General features: G+C 34.7%; 1 protein-coding gene across 1 annotated transcript in view; it reads left to right on the forward strand.

Moving 5' to 3' along the window:
* AP3B1 (adaptor related protein complex 3 subunit beta 1) overlaps nt 1-12,592 on the forward strand; it is a 147,868-nt gene extending 135,276 nt beyond the window's left edge. Inside the window, exon 26 of the mRNA XM_082013612.1 lies at nt 12,373-12,592. Coding sequence (XP_081869738.1) covers nt 12,373-12,526 — 154 coding nt within the window. The 3' untranslated portion in view covers nt 12,527-12,592. The remainder of the gene's footprint in view (nt 1-12,372) is intronic.
* The last annotated feature ends 224 nt before the right edge of the window (nt 12,593-12,816 follow it).

The raw sequence follows: 12,816 nt of genomic DNA on the forward strand, positions 1-12,816 counted from the left end.
GAAGATCTTTTAAAATGCAGATTGAGCATTAAAGTGGACTTCTCCTTGTCCTTCCTATATATATGCAAGGAAAAACAGTGATCAGCCAAGAAAGTCATTGGCCCTGTCTAAATTCCAGCTGTTACTTGTAGATAAATCCATTTCATACAAAAGCTGTGGTACAGAATGTCAGTGGAATTTATATGATTGTTGGTTAATGACAGCTTTTAATGTGATTGACTCAAAATATTTAGTCCTGTGAATCTGTATAGCATCTCACTTGTGACAGAAACAAACAGGAAAATTGCCATGTGTGGAAAACCGAGTGGACACAAATAGCAGCAAGATGTAATTGGAAACTGTTAAAGTGTTTTGGGAATAAGAAAATGCATACACCTCTCCTAGCATCTACTAAAACTTTTCCAGAGTGTGAATTACCTCTTTAGCCCCCTGATTTTTGCTATTTCAATAACAGCAAAGTATCTTCTTTTAAAGCAAAGAACAATGTTTTTATTTGAAGTTTTACTGACCGAGATGGCTGCTTCTAACGGTGAGAACCCTGTAGCCTACAGAGGACTAATAACCCGATATTTCTCTTTGTTGGATTTAGGTTTTTTTGCATCGCTGGGCATTTGTATTGCATTGCATTAACATTAACCCAGCTGGATTTTCCTATGTATTTGATACGGTCAATGATAAAATTCTGTTTCATCATAAAAACATGGTACAGCTACTGCGATTGCACTGAAATGATTGTCACTATTGACACCTGCTCCTCCATGAAAAAGTCCTCATTTGTTGCATCCCTGAGGGATCTATACAGCCTGGGTTCTCAACATCAATTCAAAGACTGGGTGAGAATGTCAATCAAGAGAGACTGAAGTGTCTGCAGTGTACAGGTTGTTCTTCATCTTTACCCTATGCATCACATGAGACTTATTGCATAGGGATGGATTGTGTTGTGACTGAGTCTCTGAAAGGCTCCCTAAAATAATAGCTTAGTTCCTAGCTCAGCCACAGGTTTCCTGATTGTAGGTAAGTTTCTAATGGGATCTTGCTTTCTCTTGCTCTTTTGTTTTTTAAAGGAGGTTTTCCACAAAACAGAGTCTATGACCAAACGTAAATAAATTGAAGGTGTACTTTCCTGTTGGATACACTCCTTCAGAGACAGTGGTTGAAGGCTGAAGTATGCAGAGTGCTTTAGAGCATCTCGAAATCTTCTTTTCTTTTTTTTGATTCAAAATAGATTGTATTCACAGAAGTTAGAGAATAGTTTGCATTTATAACATCCATCAGGAAAAAAAAAGTTTATAACAACTTAAATGGCCTACCAGAAATGCCCAGCAATGATAAGCATTTAGAAAATAGCCCTTCTTTTGCTTCACCTTAAGTAACTGGAGTTCACAGATAGTGTGTAATCATAATTGCACCTAGTTTTTACTGAGAACAGGAATGGGAACATTAACTAATTGATACTGTGATGAACCTGTTCATGTTTTAAATAGCACTACATTATCATTAAAAAAAGTCCTAGATTTATATGAATGAATATTTGAGATAGAGCTTAGATAATGAACAGTTTCAAAACTCTTGAAACAAATTCCTAAAATGATTATTTTTTAATATATATAAAAAATGCATACATTTATTTGGATTAAATAAACTCTGCCATAAGAGTAAACAAAAATGGAGTCTCTTCTTGCAAAATCTCATGGATGCAAGAAGTGTGCCATGTTTTATTTATGTGACACGTACACCATTGCAGGATAATAAAATAAAACTACCTTGACAAAGCAGTTATCGATTCAATAAAAACATCTTTAAAGTTGTTTTTTTTTCCCCTATAGTATTGTCATTTGTCTTGTTTTATTGCAAGTGGTATTTGGGGAAAAAATTATATACAAAAACTTGTTTCAGCTCATCGTGCTATTCTGTGAGGATTACTTGAGTTCACTTCTCGGAAGTGCTTAGTACATACCCTTTTACACAGGAAAAGAAGCACTATTTTTAAACTGACATTCTGCGCTGTGCAGGATGAATTACATTAACCTCTTTAGTTGGTCATCCCCAGCTTGAATATTGCTACTTAATTATGGCTGATGCCAAGAATTTTATATTGCCTGTTAATGCAAGATACGAATTCAAAATGAAATTGTATAGTTTAATACAAGTGTATCTAATGGACATGAACAGGTGCGTGTTTCTTTGGGTTTTTTTTCAGTCTAAACACATATGCACTCATGACGAAGATGTCATGCTCGTGGGACCCAAGTACTGCACCTTAAATTCATAACACTATTTAGAATTGTATTTTTGCACCAAGTAACAACACATAGAGCAAATATAATGAAGACCTGAAAATAAATACTTTAAACAAATATTAACAAAATAGCATGCAGTCACCAATAAAAAATGGAATAAATGTAAACCTGTCAAATACATCAGCTATAGATCAGTCTATATCACAGTATAGCAACACTTTCTTACATGCACTTTTTCTGTCTTTACATATGGCTACTGAACTTTTCTATTTACTGGAAATGTAATAATTTGACTGTCAACTGAGTGTAGAACAAAGTGCCAGATAATACAGTTGATTTTATTTTAAATTCTCTTTTCTGACCTGTTTTATTTGAAGTGATAGCTGCAAAAATTTTGAACTCAATAGCCTATACATATATATATCAGAACACAAAGGTGCAGATTTATATTCATACATTTGCAAAATAAATTTGTTGTACTATTTTACTTAAGTACATAAAATAACTGTAGTTAAATAAGTGTGGTTTAAATGTAGTTACCTGCTCTTCAAATGAGTTTATACAAGCTCTTAGATTACTGAGCCTTGTAAGGCTGCATATGGTGAATTCTCATGTTCTTCACAGGATTTAACTATTTTATGTATTGATCTTTCTTGCTTTTGTTATCAAGGGGAAACATTATTTCAATTTTAAAGGCTTCTACTAAAAAGAAGAATGTGAAGTGTATTTCAAAAGATAATTTTTTTGAGCAGGAAATGTCTCGTTAAATGGGAGAAGTTCAGGAAAAAAACATGTATTATTTTTCTTAAAATACTATTTCACAAGAGTGATTAAGGCAATTGTTGCAATATACATAGCTCTTTCAATGTTCTGAGAACTGTTTTTTGTTAAAAATACTTAAGAAATGAAGGGTTGGAAGTGGGTTGAGGAGTGCATAGATGTTGACAAAGTGATTTCAAAAGGAATCAGCTAAGGCATCAAGCTTCTGTCTTGTGATTCAGACCACATCTGTGGGCATCATTTGAATATCTAAAGACAAAGATGGTGGAAGAAAAATATTTGTTCCTGCAGGGAATGAAATCAGCCTGAATAACTACATTTAGGGACCAAGTGCTTTTCAGCTGAAGTATGTCAGCTGTTTGTTGTCAGTGGGGAAAGTCTTACCAGGAATTTTTCCGTCTTCAAGATAAGAGGATACATAACTGAGGACATTTCTTCCCTCGAAGTTGTTTTTTCTATGGACCATCACTTCAGTTCCTGTCTCTGTTTGGGCAATAACGTTCATTGCTTTATATATAAAAAATAAATTCTAGGCTGTTCTCTTCTATTTCAAAATGTTGTGAGATGAAGACACGATTCAACTCAAGATTTTCAGTAGTTTTCTTTTTAACTAACACGAGCCTTATTTATCCAGAAATGCTCTTCATGCTAGTGTTACTTTCAAGATGTGTTGCTTATTCATCTCAGATTAATATGCTAAAAGTTCCTCAGGTATCTTCCTCCTTTATTCATTTTCAGCTCCATAACCTCCTACCAGGATGGGAAATATTCATTTTCTTCACTTTGAATGTAGCAAAAGGCAATAGATGGTGACAGAAGGAAAATAGTACATGCAGACTTCACTTTTGTCTTAGAAAGACTTGAATGCTCTTGTGATCCTCTTGAAAGTGTCAAAATATTGTCTACTATTATGTAAGATCCTCTGTGTGAAGGAGAGGTGTTTCAGTTGGCTTAGAAAGTTGGCTTTTTGTACTCATAGAAAGTATTTCTTTCCACTACCTACAAAATACGGTGCAAAAGCTTTTAATGTGTTGGCAGTAGCATACAGCAGAAAAGTCTGTTCAGAGTTGGGATCACAAACTGGATTTGCTTCTTCACTTTTTCACTTTGTTTTATGTTTATGTGATTCCATTGACATCAGAATATAATGTGTAACAGGATGGAGAATCAGGCCATCTTGAACTGCCTACTTCTCTGCCTTCCTCTTGCTGAAGCATTTCTTAAACAGGATGCATTGTACTCTAGTAGATTGTTTCCCTCAATGACTGTGGCTCTACAAAACAGTGCGAGGCAGAGCACCTTTTCCACATTTTTCATTCTTGAAGATTTTACTTGCATATTGCCCAATCAGTCAGTGAGAAAAAAGTCTGAACCCAACAGGCTGGATATGAAGAACAAATTTTAGTCAACCTCAACTCATTTAATAGTTCATTGAATTAGTCTGCTGCCTCTGTTGTATTTTGGAAGGAATCCGCAATTAGTAAGAGGAAATAGTTGGGTTGGAAAGTGAGCATGGTGTCATCTACATATCTCTATTCTGCAGTTCATCAGGATGGCCTTAACCATTGACCAGCACCCTGAGACACATGCCATCATTAATTTCAGTCGTCTAATTTGAGATGGTCAAGTCTGTAATTTCAGCAACTCAGTACGGGACAATCTGAGGTTTTGGAGAAAATCAAATCTCAGCTTCTTTCAACACTGAAGCCTTAATCTGTTTCAGAACAGCCATTTCACATTTTGAAACAATGAGTTTAATGTCCTTCTCCGTTACAATCATGAAAGTGGTCATTCTAATAGCCACCTGTCCGTTCTAGAGATCACCAGAACTTGCAGAGAAAGAATTCTCATGTCTTAGCATGTTGTCCTAGTAGACACCTGAATTAGCAGCCAACAAGCTAGCTTTTAAACAAAAAGTGCAAAACAGCACTTCTGCTGATTGCTGGGGCAGGTCTAACTAGCTCAAGCACAGCATCGTATGCAATGACTATGCTGCTTCTAGGACCTATATTTTTAAGGACACTTCACTGCACCATATAGATACCCCCGATTTTCAGAGCTTGATGTGTGTAGTACATCATTGTTTAGCGTACCCATGACCTATGTGATTTTGTGAATAAGCAAGTATTGAACAACATGTAAAATATCGTCCACCTGTCTTTTGGAGGCTTGCAGCATTATCCTTTAGCAAGATCAAAAACATACTATGTAAATCATGTAATATAACAGTAAGTACACAGCAATGGGTGAGCATTGAAATCCTGAAGAATGGAAAGCAACTAGATGGAATAGAGAAACATGCATAAAATGCTTAAAAAAGAGAAATGCGAGGATCAACACATGTTTTTCACTAGCTTTTATTCCCCATCCCATGCATCAGCCTGACAGTCTGGTTGTATTCACCCCTTTTTATCATTTTGCAACCTGTCATGTCCCATTTATAGTATATTGGCAGACTGATTCTCAAAGGAAAGAGGGTTTTGTTTACAGACAATTCTGATTATCAGAGAATGGTGTGCTTAGTAATCAGTTATCCTCCCCACATCTTTTTAATCCATCAACACTTAATGTGGGAAGAAAACGTATGCAATTGTGCATGTATGTAGGTAGGTTTGTATTGAACAAAACCCCAATTAAAGGGGGCCACCTGGAAAATTTCTCTTGTGTATGTCATCTTCCAATTTGTACTACATTTGGAAGAATTCTCAGGCAGAAAGTTGGTGATCAGATCTCATCAGCTTACCATAACTAACAACTGCATCTGCTACCAGCATGCCAGAAAGGAAGGGCTATCACCCATCTATTGTGGATAAACACAGTGTAGAAAATTCTGAGAAATATAAATTGTTTATAGTTATTCCATTTGAATCCAAATGTGTTCTCAGTAGCTGACAAACAGGTCTTATAAATCCAGGAAGGCTTTTTTAAAGACCTTTTCTGCTCTGTGTCCACACAGAAATCTTTCCTAAGATTTTTTTACTAAGCAATTGGCCTGTCGGAGCGCTCAAATGAAGTGAAATCTACCTCTGGCAATAGCTCCTTTGATGCAGTTATGTGGACTGTTCTGTTTCTGTCTTTCCTTAGCTGTGGTGCTCAGTCATCTTTTTGTACTCTTCTAGAGAGCTGTAATGGGTAGCTGAGTAAATAAACTTGTAATAGACATGCATCCTTCATTTTGTTTCCTAATTTCTCAAGTAGGAATTAATTAGAGCTAAATACCCTCGGCAAAACAGTTTCTCTGGTAGCCTTTATCCATAGGAGACAGAATTTTAAATGGAATAGTATATTCATGGCCACAGTATTTCAGCTTCCATTGTAGCTAGAAGTTGTAAACTCTTAATGTTTTCTTGATTTAGGATAGAGGTAATTCTATTAAAAAAAAAAAAAGCTAGACTAACCATTTATATTTATTTTGTCAGCCAAAGACTAAAAGTCTTTCTGGTTAGCCACTATTCTTAAGTAAATATTTTTATTCCTAGAGAAAATGAAAACTGTGGTTTTTAAATATGAAAGTACTCATTCAGTAGTTTCTACTGGATATTCCTTAATCTGTTAACCAAATCCTAATGTTCCAAAACCTTGCAATTTTCACCCTGCTAACAAAAGGGCCCTGTATGTATTAATACAATTTTCATGTATTATCAGCATATGAAGATTTTGATTAATTGGTACAAAATACTTGATCAAGAGAATGCCTTTCAACAACAACATTTTAAGGCCCTTAGCTTTTTAAATATGTTACTTTATTTAAGGAGCTTGCATGTGGATTGGGGAATTTAAAAATAACTTGAAGAAATTAAATTTGAGCTTAACATTAAAAGTATATGAGTGAGTAATTTTAGGTATGAGGTTAATCAAAATAAATTGTTCTCGTCTAGCTTATTTGCTGTCCACTAGAGGACAGCACTGCTTTTGTATCTGAATGCTGTAAAGTGAAAAATACGTGCAGCGTTTTCTTTGAAAAACAAACAGGAACCTTCTGAACCAGTTGTTTAAACAGAAAACATTTAACATTTTAAAAACTAACCAAACAGAAGAATATCTTTGATTTGAAAGATCTCTGAGCAAGTTTAACATTTTAATATATTTCTGTAAGGTAACCTCTTTTCTTGGAATTAAATAATTTTTCTGCAAATTAAAATTCATAGCCTCTTTTTAAAATGGACTGTAATTCTGTAATTCTCTAATACTTATATTAAACATCTGATTCTTTAAGTAAAATAAAAAGAACAGACTCAATAAGAAAACAAAATAGATCAAGTATTACAAATATAATTTTCTAGATGTGAGGACCAAATATTTTGAGTCAAGCTTTTAGCTTATTGACATTTGGGGGAGGAGATATAAATACCTACGTATAAAAATGCTGAAAATTTTGTACTAAAGGTAAATTTGGAGGATGATAAAAATTCATGCAGCATCTTTTTGAACATGTGGAGTAGTGCTATGTATTAGACTATAAGTTCAGAAGACTCACTAGTATTCCTGCATTTTTGTTAGAGGTACAGTGCAACTGCTCACTTGCAACTGAGGAAAAACTCAAAATCTCTTTTGTCAATAGAACTAAAAATGGTAAAAATATAGTACAGATTTGATTACAATTTATTTTACAATTTTATTATTTCATTAAACCCCAAAATAGTTTATGGCAACAAATTGGGTATTTTGAACAATTTTTTATTGTAAGATAGTGTTAAAATAGTATGAAATGTACTGGAAAAAGAAAATATCAAATTTTTGTAATATGATTCTTGAGGTAAATATTAACTAAATTTTATTAGTAGTAGCCAACGTTAAACGAAGTTTCTTTGCTGAGAGATTAAAATCATCAGATTAAGAAAAAGATCCTTCTTTTTGTGAGTGTATTTCTGCTTATGTTTGAGTATTAAGATTACTCTATCCCCAGGTCAGAACCAATACATAGTAATGCTATTCTGAATACTTCTTTTTCATGTGCTAAGGCTTACTCAGAGAACGAATAAAAGTAATTAGTAATTTAGCCAATTTTTAGTTGAAATGTTAATTATAAAGTTAAGCCTGTACATAGATAGAATTTATCAGAGTAAGATGAAGATTCAGAGGACTGAAACTATAAACATTTCTGTTGCCCAGTTGGTACACTAGAAGATACTTCATAGTTTTTCATTCTTATATTTACAAACTGAAGACTAATTCACAGCAGTATTTCTTTCCCCTTTGAATATATTCATTGCATAACTTGATTACACATTTGTCAACTTTGCACTAATTATTTTTCTACAGCTAGGGCAGGGCATTGCATCTTCTGATCGTCTTTCTTACTAATAGGATTCTGTCTGCTTCAGCAGGCAGTAATTGAAGGCTTCATGTACAAGATTTAAAGAAAGGGTGGAGAAAAAAAAAGTTTTTGCCTTCATGGGCCATTTTCACTGTTTCTGGTAAGCAATAGAACAGAAAAAGAAGAAAATTCAGCTTGAATAGAAAAAGCAAAGAGGAAGGAGAGCACCCGACAGGAGAGAACGTATGTTTTAGTGCTGTTGAATTATGCGTAACAAAGCCTGCTCTGCTGTAAACACATGTCCCGATAGTGAGGATTCAGGTGTAAATTTACTTTCTCAAATGCTGAATCTTAAAGAGCAGATTTTGAGTGAGTTACTCTGTTGCTCTCTCTTCACTGGCATGGAATTTTCATAACCTTTCCCCATAAAAATCCTTCTCCTGTTTATTGTGGCTATCTACAAATAAAGGGAAAATAGCTTCTAGTCATCGTTACAAAGCCAGTGTTTGGCAAATGCTGTCACATTGCAGTGTCTGATGCTCTGTGTTTTCCCTTGATATCAACTATAAATCAAATATTTTTGTGTGATAATCATTAACAAATCTTATTTTCATGGTAAGTGACCAAGAATATGTACTTGATTTTTAACTCTTGAAAGACTGAATGACTTTCTAAAATTATACAGTACTTTATTGATGTTGATTTAGAATTTGATTCTTAGTATGTTTTTCCTTACCTTGTCACAGGTACTACATTTATGTAAAAATAATCTATTAACTCCTTCTCTTTTTTTCCATGTCACATAGCCTTAGAATATTTAACATTCTTTTAAAGAAAAAAAAATTTGGAAAAATTCAGAATATGCAAATATATCTCATTGTTATGTTTCTAATCTGTCTTGATTTTTTAAATGGGAAAAGTATTAACGGCTGCAAATCTTCCTGAATATTTTTAATTGTGTTAGAACAGTTTTAGAATTAATATTATCACAGAAAGAAAACTATAAAATAACTGCAGTGTAGCAGAAACAACCATCCTGAAATTGTTAGTAAATATTTGGTTCTGTTTTCTGAATGGTATTGTCATTTACCTTCCTATTTTTTCATATTCGCTAATGCATCCTTTGTTGCAGCAAAACCATGCTAATAATATAATGTCTTATGTTAAGAGTTGTCCATACAAAAAATTATTTCTTTTGGACCTACAACCAACCAATTTAGAAGCTAGATTTTAATCTAATATAGTGCAGTTTCTAAGGCTTATTTCAGTCTATCAATTCTGATTGGTTTTTTTAATCTCTTTTAAATTTTTTTTTGTATTCAAATTCTAACCTTAAGGCAGTATCAAATTTCAGAAAAAGTAAAAAATAATTACTGACCTTGTGGGAAAAATAAGTTTCTCACAAAGAATAAATACCTACTATAGAGAGTGATTAATTTTTGCTGCTGAAAGGGGTTTTTTAATGGCTCTCTGGTCTAAGTATTCAGTGGAGCACAAAACACATTTTGGAAAATCCACATGGGCTTATGATAAGGGTAAGCATATAAATGCAATAACATGTACTTAGTCGGAGAACACCTATTACCTAAATCCTTCAATGACAGTATATTTAAAACATCTAATTAGCAAGTCAGTTTTACTGATAGTGTCTTCTAAGCAGAAGTCAACTGCTTCACCCTTATATAGCTGTATTCAATTTCAAAGATTGTATAAGCATATTTATATTACAGCTCTCATTAGAAACAAAATTATATTCCCTGCTTTAAGGAACAGATTTCAATTTCTGAAGTTCAAAATCAGTGGTAAACACGTTGTGTGGTTGCACCCTAATTTAATGGTGAACTAAGTCATCCTGTTCTGTTCCAATCCTTTTTTCACTAAGCGATTCCAGATAGGTCACCATTGATATAAACCGATTAGCTACTGCTAGTTATGCATACTAACACTTTGTGTAAAATTACCCAAGTATCAGACCCTTTGCGTCTTGCTAACCACATACAAACCCAAATTTTATTGATTTTATGTGTTTTCTTCAGAGGTATAGAAAAGTGTTATTGATCCCCTATGTGATTTTGCAAATCCACATGTAAAATATCAGAGCAAAACTCATCACTGGTGCTTTGGGCGGCCTTGGCTTTCACAGAACTGACCTTGTATCACTTTCAGGTTTTAATAAAAGAGAGTAAAATCAAGCCTCGGGGCTACGAAACACAGCAGGAGTGCCAACTACCAACCTATTTATGTGCATACTCAGACATAATCTGCTTCTATGTTGTCCCAAGACACAACTGTTAAGTAAATAAAGTGACTAATAAGACTATTGTTTCTATAATTATCCCCCTGTCAAAATCAACAAGAGAAATAGCGATCTTCTACATCACAGAGCAAATAGATGAAATCATTGCTGTAACTAGCTAAGTAGCTAATTTTTGTAGTAGTAACGTTGTTTTAGAACCTCCTATTACAGGGAGAGGTCTTTGAAGGTATCTATAATCCGGACAAAAGAAATAGATTGACCTGTGATGGGTGACATTAGAGAAGTGTCCCATGTTTCCTTAATTAGTATAATGTGTTATGAGATTTTGATATGCTTAGTTTAAAAAGAAAAAAGACAGAAATTACTTCTCGTTTAAAGAGAACCTGCTTCCTGCTTAAGTGGCTAATATTTTAATTAAGTCTGGACTGAAGTTTTTTGAGTATCTCCTGATAAACTCCCTCCTTTATGTTGATGGTAATTAAACAGATCCCCAAGGGCTTGGGTAGGTGCTTTGCGAGGCCCATGCTAATTGTCAGACATGAGACACTGACCAGTTGGTTTGCTCTTGAATAGCCGACAGCGTGCTGTCAGCCCAGCAGTTTGATTTTTCTGTATTGTGAGCTGTTGTCAGGGCTAACTGGGTCCTATTGTGGCTGAAGATGTTGCGCAAATTGAGGCAGATGGCTCTGATTCAGACACGTGTCATTCAGAAAGAGGAGAGGAGATTGGCCCTGCAAAGTGGGGTCAGACTGGGTCACAGACCTGCTCTACACTTGTTAGTGTTTTCAAAAGCCCATGTGCAGCAACTTTGTTGTTGTCAAGTCACCATGGGAGGGGGGAAAAAGGGAAAGGGGGGCAAAAAAGCATGGTGTGCTCCTTGTGGAAGATGGAAGACGAGGCTGTTGCCATCCTCTTCTGTTGCCATCCTCTTCTTTCCCGTCTCTTGGGCCTGCCTGTGCATGCAGAATGAATTAACAGGATTGACAGAAGTTCATTGTGCCTAAAATGGCTTTTCAGTCAATTGTGGTGCTTAAAAGGCTAGTTTTGCTTTTAATTCCATGTAATTAGTGGGTTCTTCATGTCTTGGAATTTAGTAATGGTGCATTAGTCCTAACTTTTGCTTATCTGGTTGGCTGGAGGGAGGGGTTTGCTTGCTTTCTAGGGTTTTTAGTAATTATAAAATATTTATAAATACTGGCCACATTTCTATTATTATATATTCTGGAGATAAATTCACAGACGGAATGATTTGATGTCTTGCTGTTACCATCATTTCAAATTATCATGTTGGATCTTTATAATTTTGAGTATTTTTAGTTGGAATTAATGCCCAAGATGACAGGAGGATACACTTTTCTGAAAGTAAAACAATTTGACTTTTTGGAACGTTTGGAATGTTCTACTACATTTAGCATAGTTGCATTTTCTTTGGGGCACCAAATAATGATAGTTATCCATGGAAAACTCCACACAGCTGAATTCAAGTTGCCAGTGTGCACTACAATAGTTCTTGAGTATTGTAGATGAACTGAAGAATCAGAATTTACATAAAAATTGATTTAAATAGATTTTATTGTTTGCACTATTAAATACACAATTTTGCATAATACTTTTTTGTCCTTAAATGCAAAAATATTTACGCAATGCTGAACTAATTCTTTCTGAAGAATTTATGGAGGTTTTTATGGTTTATCCCCCAAAATGCATTAATGAAATTGGAGGCATTTTATTATATTTGAGCTCATTTAACTTTTGCAGAAAGAGATATTAGTAGTCTTTGACCTTAAGATCCTCAGTGATTTTTCTTTTTTCTTTTTTATTTTTCCTTCCTCCTCCAGATTTGCAGCTAAAACTGTGCACAGTGGGTCACTGATGCTAGTCACAGTGGAGCTGAAGGAGAGCTCTACAGCACAGCTCATCATAAACACTGAGAAAACCGTGATTGGTTCTGTTCTGCTGCGGGAGCTGAAGCCTGTCCTGTCCCAGGGGTAACCTGCTTACATCTGGACTTCAGAATCTGGCACACAACAAAAGTGCCTGGCATCCACTACTGCTGCCTTTCATTTATAATAATAGCCCTTCCATCTGGCAGTGGGGGAAGAATACACTCTTGACATTCTTGTCTTCTGCTTTAGAATGCTAGTGTGTATCTATCATGTATGCAAGTCCTTTCCTTTTTTTTCCTGCTTGCTAACCAAAGAACATATATTTTACTGTCAGTTATCTGCGCTTTTAAATGTATTTCCCATTTGTTCTACCCTAGTCTTTCCCTCTCTGCTCCC

This window comes from Phaethon aethereus, assembly GCF_964289735.1.
Source record: "Phaethon aethereus genome assembly, chromosome: Z".
NCBI lineage: Eukaryota > Metazoa > Chordata > Aves > Phaethontiformes > Phaethontidae > Phaethon > Phaethon aethereus.